Source organism: Carcharhinus amblyrhynchos, chromosome 12 (assembly GCF_965287045.1).
Source record: "Carcharhinus amblyrhynchos chromosome 12, sCarAmb.v2.hapA, whole genome shotgun sequence".
NCBI lineage: Eukaryota > Metazoa > Chordata > Chondrichthyes > Carcharhiniformes > Carcharhinidae > Carcharhinus > Carcharhinus amblyrhynchos.
The window spans coordinates 73,904,403-73,924,966 of NC_137335.1; the positions used below are offsets into that span (position 1 = coordinate 73,904,403).

At 48.1% G+C, this 20,564-nt stretch overlaps 1 protein-coding gene across 7 annotated transcripts in view; it reads left to right on the forward strand.

Annotated features, from left to right (window-relative positions):
* The window catches only part of ltbp1 (latent transforming growth factor beta binding protein 1), a 331,204-nt gene extending 311,209 nt beyond the window's left edge, over positions 1 to 19,995 (forward strand). For all 7 annotated transcript variants that reach the window (XM_080200719.1, XM_080200720.1, XM_080200722.1 and 4 more), the window contains 3 exons: positions 7,262 to 7,426; positions 17,769 to 17,918; positions 18,813 to 19,995. In XM_080200719.1, coding sequence (XP_080056845.1) covers positions 7,262 to 7,426; positions 17,769 to 17,918; positions 18,813 to 18,982 — 485 coding nt within the window. In that variant the 3' untranslated portion in view covers positions 18,983 to 19,995. The remainder of the gene's footprint in view (positions 1 to 7,261; positions 7,427 to 17,768; positions 17,919 to 18,812) is intronic.
* The last annotated feature ends 569 nt before the right edge of the window (positions 19,996 to 20,564 follow it).

Here is a 20,564-nt window from a genome sequence, read left to right on the forward strand (position 1 = left end):
CTTGCAGCTAGGGTTTGAGAATTACTGGCCGTTGCATTCTGGAAGTGATGCCGAGACAATTCAGAACGTTTATTGAGTCAAAGACGCAAGTCGCTCGAAATAGAGTGTTCCCCGTCTTAAAAACTGAATTGGACTGAGGTTGCAAAAACCAAAGACAGATTTCTCAGGAGCGAAATTAAGAAACGCTGTCAGGCACAGAGGGTGCCCTACCTCTTTGGAAGGTATCTCAGGAACCTGCCCCAGCACAGAGCTGCTCCTCCCCATCCTAATCTGCACAGTCTGGATTCCGCACTCCTGCTTTTCCCAAACTCCCGCTGCCGTGGAAGCAGCCAGTGATCGAAGTGGTCGGCGATCTCTGTGAATCACGTGTGTGTGGCCCCCAACCCGGATCTAATCCCACCCCCCACAGCCCCATGATGATGGGAAATGCTGGGCTTTGGGTTGGGACTTCAAATTTTCCACCATTTCCGGAGCTTTTTGCCGCGACGGCGAGCTTCCCCCACATTGGGACAAATCCGACTCTTTAAGAGAAATGGATCGGGATTTTACGGCCTCGCTCGAGCAAGAATGGAAATTCCCACCCAAGATCAAAGCACATCTCCGTTGTCCACCCCTCGCCCGCTCTGACTCCGTGGCAGGCGGGGCAGTAAAATTCCAGTGATAGAGGCAAAGGCAGGTGCACGAAGGGCTAAGTGACTGCTTTCCCTTCCTTTCAGGCCACAGATAGGGCTTTGCGACTTGATGGGCCATAGTAGATGGATCCCACTGATCCCTCTTGACTGGTGCACTATGAACGTCCTGTGTTGTCAGCTAAACGAGTGCACATTAAGAACATAAGAACATAAGAAATAGGAGCAGGAGTAGGCCATCTAGCCCTTCGAGCCTGCCCCGCCATTCAATAAGATCATGGCTGATCTGTTGTGGCTCAGTTCCACTTTCCCGCCCTCTCCCCATAACCCTTAATCCCCTCTCTTATCAAAAACCCATCAACCCGCTTCTTAAAAATATTTAGCGAGGCAGCCTCCACCACTTCAACGGGCAGAGAATTCCAGAGATTCACCACCCTTTGAGTGAAGAAGTTCCTCCTCAACTCCGTTGAGGAGAGACTGAGGGATCTAGGGTTGTTTTCGTTGGAAAGAAGGCGGCTAAGAGGGGATCTTATTGAAACATATAAGATGATTAGAGGTTTAGATAGGGTGGATAGTGATAGCCTTTTTCCTCGGATGGAGAAAGCTAGCACGAGGGGGCATGGCTTTAAATTAAGGGGGGGTAGCTACAGGACGGATTGCAGGGGTAGGTTCTTTACCCAGCGGGTGGTGAGGGATTGGAATGCCCTGCCTGCTGCAGTTGTAAATGCGTCTAGTTTGGGGGCGTTTAAGAGATCTCTGGATAGGTTTATGGACGAAAAGGGATTGGTATAGGCTAGTGGGTCATTGTTTTTGTAACTGGTCGGCGCAACATCGTGGGCCGAAGGGCCTGTTCTGCGCTGTAATGTTCTATGTTCTATGTTCTATGTTCTAAACCGCCTCCCCTTTATCTTGAGGCTGTGCCCCCTAGTCCTACTGTCTTTTTTGAGCGGGAAGAGTCTCTCCACCTCTATCCTATCCATCCCATTCATCATCTTATACGTCTCAATGAGATCTCCCCTCATTCTTCTAAACTCTAGCGAGTACAAGCCTAGTTTATTCAGCCTCTCCTCATAGCTCAACCCCCTCAACTCCGGTATCAGCCTAGTAAACCTCCTCTGCACTCCCTCCAGGGCCAAAATATCCTTGCGCAGGTGCGGCAGGTGCGCAGGTTCTCTTAAAGCGAGAGAAATAGAATTAACTTCATTCCCTAACAACACTCAGAGCTAGTGAATGGTCACCCACCTGAAACATCTTTCTCCTCAACAGATGCTGCCCGAACCGCTGCGTATCTCCAGCCTTTTTACCCAGCCTTCTTACTGCAGACTTCCAGAGTTTGCCGAGTATTTTGTTTTTACGTAGAAGACAGGAGCAGGAGGAGGCCATTTCGAGCCTGCTCCACCGTTCATCACCTTCATGGCTGACCATCCAACTCGATAGCCTAATCCTGCTTTTTCCTATAACCTTTGATCCCATTCACCCCAAGTGCCATATCCAGCATAGTTTTTGTACTGGTCGATGAAAGCTTGCCATTCTGGGCTCTTTTGCTTCTGAGTACACAATCCTGTCGATGCGATGTGTCAGACCTCATCACCGAATGGGATAAACTCAGTAACACTGCAGTGTTGGCTGGAGTTGGGACTATAAAGTCCATTCCCTGGGCCAAGCTTCCCTTCAGCACAAAGATAAGCAGCGAGACTTGCCTGTGGTCCAGCACACAGATGAATCTTGGCAACTCAGCACTGTGCCACTTGAGTGAATATTTGTAGGTGCAGTTAACACAAGACGGTTCAATAATTATTTGATCAGTGGGATTTGTTTTCTTTGCACTGTTGTGTTTTGTTTTAATACATAGAAATTAAACAAACCTGTTCTAATTTTGATTCTGTTTTATTTTAATGTCCTGCTGCCATTAAGGCTCTGTTGGATTGTATCTTGACTGAAAACCCAAAGCATTCTTGTCTGCACACAGCAGCCAATTTCCAAATGTTCCCAGCTGTGAATGTTTAACTTTTTCTTTTCAATTCAGCAGCTCTGCTTTTGGGGAAACGATTACTGAGCTTTGCAGCTACCCAGTGCTCTCCTTCTGTGACCGCCACAACCCCCCCCCAACCCCTCGCTCTGGTGGGTGCAGTGGCTCAGGACTAGCCCAGCCCCAGACCTAACCGCCTCACCTAGGCCCAACCTGCAGTGCTACACTGAGGCCTAGCTTCATTGTTGGATGTTGGCCTTTCGGTTGGGACTTCAATCCAATGCCTCAACCTCTCTCTCAAGTGGATGTCACGGCGTGCATTAACAGTCCCTCAAAGGGAGAAGGATAGTACAGAGCACTGGTTAGACCACGGCTGGGAAACTCACTGTAGGAAGGATATGATTGCGTGAGAGGGCATACAGAGGAAGTTCACCAGGATGTTGCCGAGGATTTAGCATTTGAGCCATAAGGAGAGACTGGATAGGCTTAGATTGTTTTCTTTGTAGAATCGCTAGAGTGCAGAAGGAGGCCATTCAGCCCATCGAGTCTGCACCGGCCACAATCCCACCCAGCCCCTATTCCCGTAACCCCGCATATTGGCCCTGCTAATCCCCTGGTACGAGGGTCAATTTAGCATGGCCAATCAACCTAACCCATACATTGTTGGGCTGTGGAGGAAACCTGAGCACCCGGCGGAAACCCATGCAGACTCGAGGAGAATGTGCAGACTCCACACAGACAGTGACCCGAGGCCGGAATTGAACCTGAGTCCCTGGCACTGTGAGGTAGCATTGCTAACCACTGTGCCACCCCATTAGAGCAGAGAAGGCTGAGGGGGCATATGATGAGGAGTATTAGATAATGAGGGGTATAGACAGGGGGAGTAGGGATCAGCTGTTCCCCTTGGCCTAGGAGTCACTCACAAGGGGGTGTAGTTTTAGGGTGAGGGGCAGGAGATTCTGAGTGAGAAAAACATTTTCCACTCAGAGGGTGGTGGGAATGGAGTGCCTGGGAAGGTAGTGGAGGTCGGAAACCTTACAACCTTTAAAAGGTGTTCGGATGAACACTTGAAATATCATAACATTTAAGGATATGGGACAAGAGCAGGAAAATGGGATTAGCGCGCCTTTAGTGGTAGTTATTGTCAGTGCAGACTCGATGGGCCGAAGGGCCTTTTCTGCGCTGTGTGAGTCTGTGGGCAGGAGTTTCCACCTGAGTCCAAAGGTGTGCAGGTTAGATTGATTGGCCATGCTAAGAAATTGCCCCTTAGTGTCCAGGGATGCATAGGAGCAAAGGGAGGAAGACGCTGGTGGGTGTCGTCTATAGACCCCCAAATAATGATCTGGAGGTGGGGCGGGCTGTTAACGCGCAAATAAGTGCGGCGTGCAGGAATGGGACAGCCGAGTTATGGGGGATTTCAATCTACATATTGATTGGTCGACCCATGTTGGACGTGGTGGGCTCGAGGAGGAGTTCTTGGAATGCTGCCGGGATAGTTTCCTTGAACAGTGTGTGTTGGAGCCGACGAGGGAGCGAGCTATCTTGGATCTGGTGCTATGTAATGAGGCGGGTAGAATTAGGGACCTTGCGGTGAAGGATCCTCTTGGGGAGAGTGATCATTGTATGGTGGAGTTTCTGGTGCAGATGGAGGAGGAGAAAGTGGGTTCTCAGACGCGCGTCCTTTGTTTGAACAGAGGGGAGTACGCTAGGATGAGACAAGAATTGGCGAATGTGGACTGGGGGAGCGCGTTGGAAGGTAGGTCTGCTGAGGAACAGTGGAGGATCTTTAAGGAGATCTTTCTTGGTGCTCAGCAGAAATTTATTCCGATGGTCAAAAAGGACAGTAGGAGGAGAGGTAATAAGCCGTGGATAACGAAGGAGGTGAAGGAAAGTGTTAAATTAAAAGCGGAGGCGTTTAGAGTAGCAAAGAGTAGTGGGCGAGAAGGGGATTGGGAGAGGTTTAAATGTCAACAAGGATTGACAAAGAAGATGATAAAGAAGGGTAGGAGAAACTATGAAGCTGGGCTTGCGCTTAATATAAAAAAGGATAGCAAGAGTTTTTATAAATATATAAAAAGGAAGAGGCTGGCTAGGGTGAACGTTGGTCCCTTAGAGGATGAGAAGGGGGACTTAGTGGTAGGGGATGGGGAAATGGCTGAGGTCCTGAATAACTTTTTTGTTTCTGTCTTCACGGAGGAGGACGTGAATAATTTGCCAGGTGTTAGAGATGGAAAGGTGGTAGGACTGGAGGGTCTTAATGACATTACTGTTACTAGAGAGGAGGTGCTCGACAGACTGGAGGGACTGATTGTGGACAAGTCCCCAGGACCGGATGGAATGCATCGGAGGGTTCTGAAAGAAATGGCGGAGGTGATAGTGGATGCCTTGGTGGTTATTTTCCAGACGTCGCTGGATTCCGGGGAAGTGCCGGAAGATTGGAAAGCGGCTAATGTTATGCCGTTGTTTAAGAAGGGTGCCAGGCAAAAGGCAGGGAATTATAGGCCGTTTGACAAGGTACCTCACAGGAGGTTATTGCAGAAGGTCAGGGGACAGGGAGTTGGGGGTAGGGTGTTAGCGTGGATAGAGGATTGGTTGTCAAATAGGAGGCAGAGAGTGGGGGTCAATGGGTGCTATTCGGATTGGCAGATGGTGACTAGTGGAGTGCCTCAGGGGTCGGTGCTGGGGCCTCAGCTATTTACCATTTATATAGATGACCTGGAGGAGGGAACCGAGTGTAGGGTGTCAAAATTTGCTGATGACACCAAGATTGGAGGAAAGGCAAATTGTGCGGAGGGTGTGGAGAGTCTACAGAAGGATCTAGATAGGCTGGGCGAATGGGCCAGGAAATGGCAAATGGAATTTAATGTTGGCAAGTGTGAGGTGGTCCACTTTGGTAGGAATAATGGTAGGAAGGATTATCACTTACGTGGAGAAAAACTGCAGCAGGCGACGTTGGGGTCCTTGTGCATGAGTCGCAAAAACCCAGCTTGCAGGTGCAGCAGGTGGTCGGGAAGGCGAATGGGATGCTGGCCTTCATCGCGAGGGGGATTGAATATAAAAGTAGGGAGGTCTTGCTGCGGCTGTATAGGGCATTGGTGAGGCCGCAGCTGGAGTACTGTGTGCAGTTTTGGGCGCCGTACTTACGCAAGGATATTTTGGCCTTGGAGGGAGTGCAGAGGAGGTTTACTAGGCTGATTCCGGAGTTGAGGGGGTTGAGCTATGAGGAGAGGCTGAATAAACTAGGCTTGTACTCGTTAGAGTTTAGAAGAATGAGGGGAGATCTCATTGAGACGTATAAGATGATGAATGGGATGGATAGGATAGAGGTGGAGAGACTCTTCCCGCTCAGAAAGGATAATAGGACTAGGGGCCACAGCCTCAAGGTAAAGGGGGGGGCGGTTTAGAACGGAGTTGAGGAGGAAGTTCTTCACTCAAAGGGTGGTGAATCTCTGGAATTCTCTGCCCGTTGAAGTGGTGGAGGCTAGATATTTTTAAGACGCGGGTTGATGGGTTTTTGATAAGCGAGGGGATTAAGGATTATGGGGAGAGGGCGGGAATGTGGAACTGAGCCACAACAGATCAGCCATGATCTTATTGAATGGCGGGGCAGGCTCGAAGGGCTAGATGGCCTACTCCTGCTCCTATTTCTTATGTTCTTATGTTAGAGAGATTAGTGGGTATAATATGCAGGGATATGGGGGTGGGGCCTGGGTGGGATTGCGTTCAGTGTAGACTCAATGGGCCGAAGGGCCTCTTTCTTCACTGTAGGGTTCTATGATTCTATGATCTTTTCATGGTCCATGTGTCTTGCCCGCTACGATTCCTGTGGCAGGCGTGACAGGAGAATTCCGTCCTATGATTCTATTCACACAGAGCCTGTGGCAAGGGCTTGCGTGTGGAATCTTTGAGCGTGGGGAGGCTGTTTGTGTTGCCACTTCCACACAGTCCCAAATGACCAGGCGCTCTCCTGCTCTTACCACCTGGAAGGATTTGCACGTTGAGTTTGGCCGCATTATAAACGCACCTTCCATGGCCATCAGACTCTGGGCCTCCTGTGTGGGTGCCCTATGCTCAGCACCCCTCCCATCCCTCACTCCTTCCCCTCCTGGATCTCACTATCGTACCCCCAAGCCTGTTCGCTGAGGCCTGTCTAATTGGCTCGAGTCACCTCTGAATCTGATCTCCACCCCCCGTCCTTTGGGGATGGTCTGGTTGCAGTCCCTGCTGTGGCCATCACTGCTGGTGGCGCTGCAGGGAACTGGAGAGCTGCCAGACTGCTGATTGGTTCTTGAAGGCAGGACGTCCTTCCAGTCAAGTTAAACTCGGGAGTGAGAAAGTCAGAGCTAAACATCCCGACATGATGGCAGTGCCAACTCTACAATTTACAGTGCAGTAATTTCCCTGATTCCCACATCTTTGTCTCGATTTGTGTGGGTGTCACCGGGAGGCAGCATTTATTGCCCATCCCTAAGTGCCCTTGAGAGAGAGATGGTGAGCCGCCATCTTGAATCGCTGCAGTGCCTGTGACGTAGGTACACCCACGGTGCTGTTAGGGAGTGAAGTCCAGGATTTTGAGCCAGCAATAGTGATCGTCTGTCAACAGGAGAACAAATAATTTGACATCAACACCATTTTCAGTCTTGACTTTTGTTTTTAATTGCAGATGACTACGCTCGTCTATGTAATCTTCCTGTTACTGGGAGACGGCATGAGTATGGACAGGATGCTTTGCTGCCCCCCTATGAGCCTGATTACGCAGTCCCAGCGCCCGAATATGAATCACGGCAATCGCTTCGGGGGAACCTGCCCTTCTTTGTAGATGAACGCTGTAAGTTCAAACTGTAATGCAATGAAATATTCTTATTTCTTTTGTGTCTTTCTCTTTGTTTAAAAAAAAACAGGCAGGACAGCGGATGCCTAGATTCAGAAAGAGTCCAGCGTTGGACAGTAAGGGCTGGAGAAGGGGATTGAGTGGACAGCTCTGTCGAAACCCAGGGCAGGAACAAATGCATCGTACTGGGACAGTGGGCAGGAGTTTATAGCCTCGCTTGTCCTGAAACCGGAAAGACCCCGCCCCTAGGTCAATGGACCTTTCCATGGTCCGTCCCCGCCCGCTCTGATTCCTGTGGCGAGCAGGAAGGTAAAATTCCAGTCGCATCTCATAAGACACGAGCAGAATCAGCCCATTGAGTCTGCTCCACCATTCAATTATGGCTATATTTTTCTCATCCCCATTCTCCTGGCTTTTCCCCATAACCCCTGATCTTTTTATTAATCAAAAACCTATCTATCTCTGTTTTAAAGACACACTCCATGACCTGGTCTCCACAGCCTTCTGCAGCAAAGTGTTCCACAGATTCACCACTCTCTGGCTGAAGAAGTTCCTCTTCATCTCTATTTTAAAAGATCATCCCTTCACCCTGAGTTTATGCCCTCTGGTTCTAGCTTTTCCTACTAGTGGAAACATCCTCTCCATGTCCTCTCTATCCAGGCCTCGAGGTGTCCTGTAAGTTTCAATAAGATCCCCCCTCATCCTTCTAAGCTCCAACGAGTACAGATCCAGAGTCCTCAACTATTGCACATATGACAAGCTCTTCATTCCAGGGATCATTCTTGTGAGCCTCCTGTGGATCCTTTCCAACATCAGCACATCCTTCCTTAGATACGGGGCCCACAACAGCTTGCAGTGCTCCAAATGGGATCTGACTAGAGCCTTATACAGCTTCAGAAGTACTTCCCTGCTCTTGTATTCTAGCCCTCTCGACGTGAATACTAACATTGCATTTGCCTTCCTAACTGCCGACTGAACCTGCACGTTAACCTTAAAAGAATCTTGAACAAGTTGTGGAAACCAGCCACTTCGGGACCCAGTCCGTGCTGGAATTTGGACCTTGCTGGATTTTTGGGGGTAGTGCGGGGGCCTGGGGTTGTTGATAATGGAATCAGAACCTCAACTCAATAAGAGGCAAAGTCCTAGTGGCATTATCACTAGATTATTAATCCCGAACCTTAGCTAATGTTCTGGGGACCCGGGTTCGAATCCCACCATGGCAGATGGTGGAATTTGGATTCAATAAAAAAAATCTGGAATTAAGAATCTACTGATGACCGTGAAACCATTGCCGATTGTCAGAAAAACCCATTCGGTTCACTAACGTTCTTTAGTGAATGAAATCTGCCATCCTTACCTGGTCTGGCCTACCTGTGACTCCAGAGTCACAACAATGTGATTAACTCTCAACTGCTCTTGGATCAATTGGGATGGGTAATAAATGGTGGCCAGGCAGCGTAGCCCATGTCATTGAATTAAAAAATATCAGACCAAGTCAATCTGAGGTCAGGGGTCAGCCAGATTGCGGGAAAACACGGAGTGCACCGTGCCAATGCAGCGCCGAGCCTGGTAAATCATTCAACTCATTCAGCGACAGGTTAAAGTGATGTATGGACCCTTGTAAAAAACGCCACGGGTGCGATCTTACCAGCCGCTAACACCACACTCCCACTGCAGCAAAGTCGGAGAATTTGGCAGTCAGCCAAATCTCCATTCACTGTGGCAGGATGGGAACAGTGGTAAGTGGTAAGACTCTGGCCCTGGTTTACAGATCGTTGGATTTGAGGAGCTGTACCTGCATTATTCTTAAGTTCAGGATTGTCCCGATATAAATGCGTCTACGCGTGACAGGGCGTACAGGACATGCTATTAAACGTAGAACTGACTGTTTAAAGTTTATTTATTAGTGTCACAAGTAGGCTCACGTTAACACTGCAATGAAGTTACTGTGAAAATCCCCTAGTCACCACACTCCGGCATCTGTTCGGGTACACTGAGGGAGAATTTAGCATGGCCAATGCACCTAACCAGCACATCTTTTGGACTGTGGGAGGAAACCGGAGCACCTGGAGGAAAGCCATGCAGACACGGGGAGAACATGCAGACTCCGCACAGTGACCCAAGCCGGGAATCGAACCTGGGTCCCCGCCACTGTGAGGCAGTAGTGTGCTAACAACTGTGCCACCGTGCCACCCTTTGTCTTTGAGGGACTTAAATCTGCCCTGGTCTGATGACTCCAGAGCCACAGCAATGGGGTTGACCTTTAAATGTCCTTTGGTATGGCCGAGCAAACCTTTGGACACTAAGGGGCAATTGAACTTGGCCAATCCACCTAACCAACTCAGTTGTATCTAACTACCGGTGGGAAGTCAAAACAGAATAAAATTGCCTGGCCTCAGATACACGGAGAGCACCCTCTTCCTAATCCATTCTGCGTGTCCTCCTCACTAATGCTCTGGGACTTTGGCGAGGTGCTGCTGGGATGATAGGTGAAGGTCAGTATAGTTTACCATGCAGCCTGTCTTCAGTCCAACACTGACTGTCCAGTCTGGCCAGCTGTCCCTCAGCTGTTAACCCCAGCCTTACCTCCCCTTCCAGATAATACTGACAGGGGCAGCACCGTGGTTAGCACTGCTGCTTCCCAGTGCGAGGGACCAGGGTTTGATTCCCAGCTTGGGTCACACAGAGTCTGCACATTCTCCCTGTGTCTGCGTGGGTTTTCTCCGAGTGCTCCGGTTTCCTCCCACAGTCTGAAAGACGTGCTGGTTAAGTGTGTTGGCCGTGCTAAATTCTCCCTCAGTGTACCCGAACAGGTGCCGGAGTGTGGTGACTAGGGGATTTTCACAGTAACTTCATTGCAGTGTTAATGTAAGCTTAATTCTGACAATAAACTTTAAATTACTTAAGTTACAATAACCCATGGTTCTCATTATAACTCATGTAGCAATATATAGACCTATTCTACAGAATGCGGGACTGCTTATTAACACTGGACTTGATGTGTGACCAGATGAGATATTGAATACACGATTTCTATTCTGTTTTTGATAAAAATATTAACCAGCGGTGAGTGAGGTGGAAACATTCGCCAAGTCCATAGACATCTGTCGCCACCTGGTGGCCATACCAACCAGCTCCTGGATTTCCTCAGCACACAAATGCTTTGAAGCACAAAGTACTTTGTCTTATGGGTGAACACAGATCCTAGATGAAGCTGGGCTTGACAGAAACAAGCACAGTCATTGATTTGGTGTTTAACTGGTGACAAAGTGCACAGTCAAATCAAATGTTAACTGTTAACCGCAGCGGCAAGGAACATCCATCATCACCTCTTCCACCTTCCTGGGTCGAGGGAAGAAATATGGGTTTTCCCCTCGCTAGAATGATCCCTCTGCCTCTCCCTCCCTCACATACTTCCACACCCAACTGTTTCTCACCCATTCTACCCCTCAAAAACAGATTTCCAACCTCACCCTGAGAGTGCTGTTATATTTATCAGCCTGGGTTTCCTCCTGGCGCCCCGGTTTCCTCCCACAGTCCAAAGATGTGCAGGTTAGGTGGATTGGCTGTGCTAAATAGTCCCTTTGTGTCCAAAGATTTGCGGGTTAGGTGGAATGGCCATGCTAAATTGCCCCTTAGTGCCCAAAGATGTGTCGGTTAGATGGATTGGCCATGCTAAATTGTTCCTTAGTGCCCAAAGATGTGTAGGTTAGGCAGATTGGTCATGCTAAATTGTTCCTTAGCATCCAAAGATGTGCAGGATGGATGGAGTAGCCATGAGGTTACAGGAATAGGGTGGGGGAGAGGGTCTGGATAAGATGCACTGTCAGAGAATCGGTGCAGACACAGTGAGCCAAATGGCCTCTTGTGCACCGTCGGGATTCTATGATCCTAACCTCCCCTCCAAATCACTCAACATCCTGACTTGGGAAATGCATTGCTGTTCCTTCACTGATACTGGGTCAAAATCCTGGAACTCCCTCCCTAACAGCACTGTGGGTGTGCCTGCATGATATGAACTGCAGTGGCTCAAGAAGCCAGCTCACCATCACCTTCTCCAGGGCAGCTAGAGATGGGCAATAGATGGCCAGCCAGTGACGCCCACATAAATCAATGCATGGCAGCAGGCCCACAACCCATAGATGAAGAGAAATATGTTAATTATAAGACCATATTATTTCTGATATTCATCCTTTATTTCCCTCTCTATTGATTTCCCTCTCTGCTGAGATTGTTGCTGAGAATGGTTTCATCCTTGATATTTAGTCTCCGCTGCCTCCTGGTGGGAGTGAGCTGACAGCGAGTATTATCCTTTGACCTTCACGGGTTACCTCCCTGCCGAGGCATTGGTCTCGTTGGGGTCCGGCAGGGTATGTGAGCAGGGGGAGCTTTGCCTGATAACCAGCCAGCAACAGGGCAGCTACCCAGGGATTTGATTTTATTTATTGTCGCATGAATTGGGATACAGTGAAAAGTATTGTTTCTTGTGCATTATACAGACAAAGCATACCTTTCATAGAGTACATAGGAGAGAAGGGAAGGAGAGGGTGCAGAATGTAGTGTTGCAGTTACGGATAGAGTGTAGAGAGGGATCAACTTAGTGTATGATCGGTCCATTCAACAGAGCATTATTAAAAAGTCCAGAAGAGGTTACTATTACAAGCATAGAACAGGAATAGAAGATGAAATAAGAAGGTTTGCTGGGGGCATCTCGCAAGTAGTCACTTCGCTGTGGCACCAGTTCCAACAATGGAGAGAGGAGTGGCCATTGCCAATTCTCCCCTCCCTGGTGATAACCTCTAACCCCCGTCCAGAAGCACCATTCTCTGGTATTCCCTCCCCCAACCCCCTCCCCCCATCCCTCCTCAACCTCAGAGAAATCTCTGCAGAACCATCATCTTTAGCTGGGGCCTGATCGTTCCTTTCACGATCAGCCTCCACCTTGCCTCACAATGTGACATCGACACATAGAAGATAGGAGAAGGCCATTTGGCCCTTCAAGCTTGCTCCGCCATTCATTACGATCATGGCTGATTGTCCAACTCAATCCTGCTTTCTCCCCAGAACCTTGGATCCCACTCGCCCCAAGTGTTATATCCAGCCGCCTCTTGAATACATTCAATGTTTTGGCATCAACTACTTCCTGTGATAATGAATTCCACAGGCTCACCATTCCTTGGGTGAAGAAACGTCTCCTCACCTCTGTCTCCTCACCTCTGTCCTAACTGATCTACCCCAATCCTCAGGCTGTGACCCCTGGTTCTGGACTCCCCCCACCACTGGGGACATCCTCCCTGCATCTACCCTGTCTAGACCTGTTAGAATTTTATAAGTCTCTGAGAGATCCCTCCTCATTCGCCTGAATTCCAGCAAAAATAGTCCTAACCTAGTCAATCTCTCCTCATACATCAGCCCTGCCATCCCAGGAATCAGCCTGGTAAACCTTCGCTGCACTCCCTCGAGAGCAAGAACATCCTTCCTCAGAAAAGGAGACCAAAACTGCACATAATATTCTAGGTGTGGCCTCACCAAGGCCTGTATAATTGCAACAACACATCCCTGCTCCTGTACTCGAAACGTCTCGCAATGAAGGCCAACATGCCATTGCCTGCTGCACCTGCATGCTTATCCTCAGTGACTGGTGCACAAGCACACCCAAGTTTCAGTGCACAATCCCCTCTCCCAATTTACAGCTATTGAGGTGGTAATCTGCCTTCTTGTTTTTGCTTCCAAAGTGAATAACCTCACATTTATCCAAATTACACTGCATCTGCCACTGATTTACCCACTCACCCAATCTGTCCAGATCATGCTGAAGGATCTCCGCATCCTCGTCATAGTTCACCCTCCCACCCAACGTGGTGTCATCTGCAAACTTTGGGATGTCACGTTTTGTTCCCTCATCCAAATCATTAATATATATTGAGAATAGCTGGGGTCCCAGCACCGATCCCTGTGGCACCCCACTTACTGCCTGCCAATTTGAAAAGCACCCATTAATTCCTACTCTTTGTTTCCTCTCTGCCGACCTGTTTTACATCCATCTCAATACACTTCCCCCAATTCCATACGCTTTATTCTTGCAAGATAATCCTTTGTGCGGGACTTTGTCAAATGTTTTCTGGAAAGTCCACATCGACTGGTTCCCCCTCGTCAACTCTGTGAGTTACATCTTCAAAGAATTCCAACAGATTTTTCAAGCATGATTTCCCCTTCATAATTCCATGCTGACTCTGTTTCTAAATGCTCTGCTATAAGATCCTTGACAATGGATTCGAGAATTTTGCCCACAACGATGTTAGGCTCAGTGGTCTATAATTCCCTGTTTCCTCTCGCACTTTGCTGAAGCACCTCGTTCTGTGTGAACATTTTGAAGGGCTGTTTTAAATGCAAGTTGTTGTTGTAAATGCAAAATCTGACAAGTCCCGCCTCCCTCCCCCACCCCCTCCACCCTTCCGGAGCTCATTGACAACAGAAGACATGTTCTGCCAATGGTTAGACCAAGTAGCCAATGACGGTGCAGTCGGGTGGAGCTGCCTGTGCTGACCATGCTGTAACTAAATCAGACAGCAGGGGGCAGCTTTGCGCTGAGTAAGTGTCCCTGGACAACGAGCCAAGGGATCTTGCTCTCCCAATGCATTGTCAGTGAGATAAGAGGTAAGGTTTAAGGCGATTGAATTGTAGCTCCCCAAGTGATAATTCAATTGAGACAACTTTGCTGCTTTGCAGCAGCTTGTGTTCACATTGCCCTTTAACATGATAAGATAGCCCAAGGGTTCTTAACAAGCGCGTTATAAAACATATAACATGGGGACATACGACCAAAAGCTTGGTTAAAGAGGTAGGTCTTAAGGAGCGTCTTAAAGAAGAAAAGCAAGATAGAGCGGTGGAGATGTGGAGGGTGGGAGTTCCAGAACTCAGGGCCCAGACAACTGAAGGCATGGCCACCAACGATGAAGCAATTAGAATCGCCTCCCCTTAAGTGTAGCATCAAGAAGCCCCATCAAAACTGGAGTCAATGGGATTCAAGGGAAAACTCTCCGGTGCTTGGAGTTATATCTGGCACTGAGCAAGATGGCTGTGGTGGTTGGAAATCAATCATCTCAGCTCCAGAGTCCAATAGAACATGGACAATATCCAGGCTTGGGTCGATAAATAATAAGATTCATGCCACACAAGTGTCAGGCAATGACCATCTCCAACATGCGCGAATCTAACCTTCTCCCCTTGCATTCAGTGGTTTTACCATCACTGAATTGCCCACTATTAACATCCTGGAGGTTACCATTGACCAGAAACTGAACTGGACTAGCCATTTAAAAACCATGGCAACCACAGCAGGTCAAAGGCTAGGAATTCTGTGGCAAGTAACTCCTGATACCCCAAAGCTTGTCCACCATCTACAAAGTGCTAGTCGGGAATGTAGTGGAATATTCTCCACTTGCCTGGATGAGTGCAGCTCCAACAACACTCAAAAAACTCAACACCGTCCAGGATAAAGCAGCCCGCTTGATTTGTGCGCCTTCAGCGGCACGGTAGCACAGTGGTTAGCACTGCTGCTTCACCGCTCCAGGGACCTGAGTTTGATTCCCAGCTTGGGTCACTGTCTGTGTGGAGTTTGCACATTCTCCTTGTGTCTGCATGGGTTTCCTTTGAATGCTCTGGTTTCCTCCCACAATCTAAAGGTGTACGAGTTAGGTTGATTGGCAATGCTAAAGTTGCCCCTTATTGTCCTGAGATGTGTAGGTTAGAGAGATTAGTGGGTAAATATGTAGGAATATGGGGGTAGGGCCTGGATGGGATTGTGGTCAGTGCAGGCTCAATGGGCCTAATGGCCTCTTTCTGCATTGTAGGGTTTCTATGATTCTACAAACATCCACTCCCTCCATCACTGATACTTAGTGGCAGCAGTGTGTACTATCTACCAGATGTACTGCAGGAACTCACTAAGGCTCCTTCAACAGCACCTTCCAAACCCATGACCTACAGAAGGACAAGGGCAGCAGACACATGAGAACACCACACCTGGACACACCCCCCACACCAAACATCACCCGATTGCTAAAGGCAGAAAGCAATCATGACTGGATTTGTTATTGCTTTGCAGAATGGAACAACTGGAGATCAGGAGACCAAGTCACCTCAGAGTCCACACCATTGTTCAAATGCTTACCCATCACTTCATCCAGCTCTTCTGCTGTTATTCGGTCCATATCACTCTATTCCCTCCTTATTCATGTACCCATCCAGATGCCCCTTAAATGTTACTAATGCGTCTGCTTCCATCACCTTCTCTGGCAGCACGTTCCAGGCACCCATGACTCTCTGCACAAAAAACCTCCCCTGCACATCCCCCTCAAACTTTCCCCCTCTCATCTTGAATCTGTAATTGACACTTCCACCCTGGGAAAAAGCCTTTGATCATCCACCGTGCCTGTGCCTCTCGTAATTTTGTAGACTTCTATCAGGTCTCCCCTCAGTCTCCGTCTCTCCAGTGAAAACAATCCTAGTTTATTCAACCTCTCCTCATACCTAACGCCCTCGAGGCCAGGCAACATCCTGGTGAACCTTCTTTGCACTCCCTCCATGTCCTTTAGCAGCGAGGAACACACGTGTACAGCGTCTCAAAGCTGTCAATCTCGAGACTGAGGCAGTGCCGGATTTGGATTGGGTGCTTTGGGCCACAGGCAGTTCAGGTCAAGCCGTGGGAGGTCAAGGGTTGCTCGGAGCATTGGGAATAGATTGGCGTGCATGTGGCGAAGGGAGTCACATTGCACCAGTGTGGCACCTGGCTGAGTTCCCCAGACAAGCTTTTTATTTTCATTTTATTCCATGAAAACTGATGCATGGCTCACCTTAAAAATACCTGTTTTTTGTTGGACAACCAGATTTGGTTCAGTGCTGTGTTGGTGACGATATTCATTCTGTACTGCTGTTTAACTGGTCAGAAAGAAATCCCACAACACCAGTTTAAAGTCCAAACAGGTTTATTTGTATTTTGGACTTTAAACTGGTGTTGTGGGATTTCTTTCTGTTTTACCCCAGTCCAACGCCGCTATCTCCACATCATAACTGGACCATAACCCAGATGCCAGGTAACAAAAGTTGAGAAAGACGAAATGGCTTTTCATTGTAGAAGCAACTGGGTTTGTTAAATAGGATTTCAAAGGTAGCTGATCTCACCTTATCTTAGCACTAATGAATCATTCACTAGTGGTTGCTATGGCTCTGATATTTGAGATGTTAATTTACTTCACTTAGCCCATTAACCATTATCCATTGGTTAGTCTGTCAACCTAGCTTTTCTGGGTCACCAAGGTGTTGGATAACAACCTCTTGGAGCTGTTAGCTGTGTAGAAGCTGTTGTCTTTCCTCGGTCCCCATGCAGTGGCTCCCAAACAGTATGCCATGGTGTGCCGTGAAGACACCCCTCCCCGCAAGGATCGCAAAAAAAAATTCACAATCCATGTAATTAAACTAAAAGCTGTTGGTCTTCAGCTCTGCGATCTGGCATCTCCAGGACCTGATGAATCTTGGGTCTCCCCCACATTCACCAGTGGGGAAAGAGCTGCACACATGGGCTTTTAGAGTTTTTCTGTTGACAAGGTCCATGTGCCTGACCAGTGGGACTTGGACCTGCAGACAGAAGCCCCGTGCGCCAACACAGGAAGTGAAAACTCAAGAAGGATGCAAGTACGGTGGCACAGTGGTTAGCACTGCAGCCTCACAGAGCCAGGGACCCAGGTTCGATTCCCGGCTTGGGTCACTGTCTGTGTGGAATCTGCACATTCTCCTCGTGTCTGCGTGGGTTTCCTCCGGGTGCTCCAGTTTCCTCTCACAGTCCGAAAGACGTGCGGATTAGGTACATTGGGCCATGCTAAATTGTCCCTCAGGAGCCGGACTGTGGCGACTAGGGGATTTTCACGATAACTTCATTGAAGTGTTAATGTTAGCTTACTTGTGACACTATTAGATAAACTTTAAACCCTGGGAGAAGTGAAAGAGACAGAGAGTGGTTTAAAAAAAGAACAGGTGAGAGGACAGGGAGAAGCTAAAGTAGGAAGTTCCCAGTAAGGGAAGAAGACAGAGGTTTGCCTCAAACATTTTTAATAGTGTTAAGGTGTGCCATGACCTACAGAAGGGTTGGAAACCACTGATATAGAGTCATTGTGCCACTGCATGTCGTTTCCATGGCAGCGTTACCAGCCGTGGATTGCCAGATGTTACACGTGGACCCGGGTTTCGTCTGCAGCCGGTTCCTGCACTGCTCCCACCAGCCGAGTACGGTGGAGCTCGCGTCAGAGCTGCTGCTAATAACTGTGCTCACTTTGCCTGACAGATCCATTTGATAGTTTTGAGGGGCTGCAAGCGGAGGAATGCGGTATCCTGAACGGCTGTGAGAACGGACGCTGCGTCAGAGTCCAGGAAGGCTACACGTGCGACTGCTACGATGGTTACCAACTGGACATAGCCAAGCTGGAGTGTGTCGGTAAGATCACCCTGTTCGAGATGCAGTTGTTTCACACACACATACACACACACACAATCGAAGTTATTCTCAGGCATGGGGGGAGGGTCTTTGGACCCAGCCGGCCCAATTGCTTTTTAATCAGAAAATGCTGGAAAATCCCAGCGGATCTGACAGTGTGTGGATGTCCAAACTCAAAAATTTGGCTCTATTCTCTAATACAAATTTTTAAAAACTGCAGTGCTTTCTGGGTAGCTATAGGTGAACGACTGCAAGCACCTAAGACAAAGCTGCTGCAGTTCGATTAGAATCATAGAATTGTGACAGTGTGGAAGACCATTCGGCCCATCGAGTCTGCACTGATTCTCTGAAAGATTACCTAACACAGACCCTCTCCCCTGTCCTATCCCCGTAACGCTATGCATTTACCCGACTGATCCCCCTAACTTACACATCCTGGAGTGCCAGTTCACCTAACCAGCACATCTTCCAGACTGTGGAAGGAAACCGGAGCACCTGGAGGAAATTCAGGCCGACACGGGGAGAACGTGCACAGGCAGTGACCCAAGGCCAGAATCGAACCTGGATCCCTGGCACTGTGAGGTAGCAATGTTAACCACTGTGCCACCGTGCCAGTGATCTCCTCACTGAGGTTGTGTCTAAATTGCAGTCTCCAACAATGACAGCAATGTCGTAATGCTGATCACGAAGCCACTCTAACTCACCCTCGAATAGATTCAAACAGGGATTGAAGAAGAGGTTATTTTCTCTCAGTGTAAGTAGAGCTTCTTGGTCAGAACGTGTTGGTGAAGGATGCTATGATACTCTGATTGGCATCTCACTGTAAATTGAGACTTGATTGTAAGCTACTCAGTTCCCTGTGCATTATTCTGCCTTCTGCCTCTTGTACCACAGACGTTAATGAATGTATCGAGCTCAACGACAAGATGTCCCTGTGCCGAAACGCCAAGTGCATCAACACTGATGGATCGTACAAGTGCGTGTGTCTACCAGGCTACACCCCCTCGGAGAAGGCCAACTACTGTGTAACTACAGAGACAGAGACAGAGACAAAGCTGGAGTGATTAGCAAAGAGCTTCACCCTCACTGTACAAATCCCAAACTTGCTCTGTGCACCCACCCCCCGCAACCTCCCACCCTGCCCCAAACCCACCCCACCCCTCCCCGCCAAAGTACAAACTTTACACTCCACCAACTCCCCTCCTCATCCAACCAACCCCCTGCCACCTCTCCACCTGCCGTGACGGGTTTGCCGTCGGCAAGCGACGGCGTCAAGAAAGGGGACGGACGTCGGAAGGAGATGTCATTTTCTCAAGACGGCGGGGGGTGGGGGGGGGAAGAAATCCAATCCTATCAATGAATAGAAAGACCAAATGGAATCCTAGTGAGCTTTTCCCTTTTCAAATCAAAAGGAATGGCCTCTCGATAAAGGACACATGCAACGTGAGAAAGCACGCGGCTACAGTCATTCACACGAAATAGCATTTGTTATTAGCACAAGGTTTACACTAAGTATAAGAACGGTGAAAATATTTTGTATTACTGTTATAAGGCGTATTTGATAAAAATGCAGTATCTGTTTATACTGCTTTGACGTTAGAGTTTTATGGCAAATGTAAATTCTTTGATAGCAACTTATAGTCTTTTTTTTTGTATGTTTTTTTTTAAAAAGGGTCATGCTATTCTGTGTCAGGAACATTGGTCAGTGACAGATTTTTACCTTGCGTCTGCCCTGTGGAGCAGACAAGTCATTATGATAAGGTTTTTTTTTAAAAAAAAAGAAGTTTTATACAAGCATGAAGGTGTGAAGTTCCTGGCTATGTTCTCCACATACTGCACTACAACTGCACAGCTGAAACTTGCCAGGTCTCAAAGCTGCTACAGGACAGCCAGAGGATTCATAACGTGTACAGTTACACTGAAGAAACATAAAAAAAAGAACCGGTTTATTGTATTGTAAGTTGTAAATTGAAACAAAGGAAAAAAAAACACAAACAGATAGCTCTTGTATGATCATCTTAAAACATATTAAGCTGTATTCTAAACCTCTGTAAAACTTATAAATAAATCACTGTGGAAGTGTACTGTTTTGCCTGTCCTGGGGGGAACATAAAGTCATGTTAAAAGTTTGTTTTATTAGTATCATAAGTAGGCTTACTTCAACACCACGATGAAGTTACGGTGAAAATCTCCTAATCGCCATGCTGTGGCGCCTGTTCGGGTACACTCAGGGAAAATTTAGCATGGCTCAATGCACCTAGTAAAAAGTCTGACAACACCAGGTTTTTCCCTCTTCTTCAGGTGAAGAGGGAAACCTCGAAAGCTAGTGAGTTTACTATCAAATAAATCGGTTGGACTTAAACCTGGTGTTGTCAGACTTTTTACTGTGTTTAACCCAGTCCAACACCGGCATGTCCACATCATCAATGAACCTAATCAGCACGTCTTTCAGACTGTGGGAGAAAACCGGAGCACCTGAAGTAAACCCCGCATGGACATGGGGAGAATGTACACACTCCGCATGGACAGTGACCCAAAGCCAGGAATCGAATTCACGTTCCTGGCTCTGTGAGACAGCAGTGCCAACCACTGTGCCACCCTCAAATATGGACGCATTTGCAACCTGTACAGATTAAGTAAGGCACG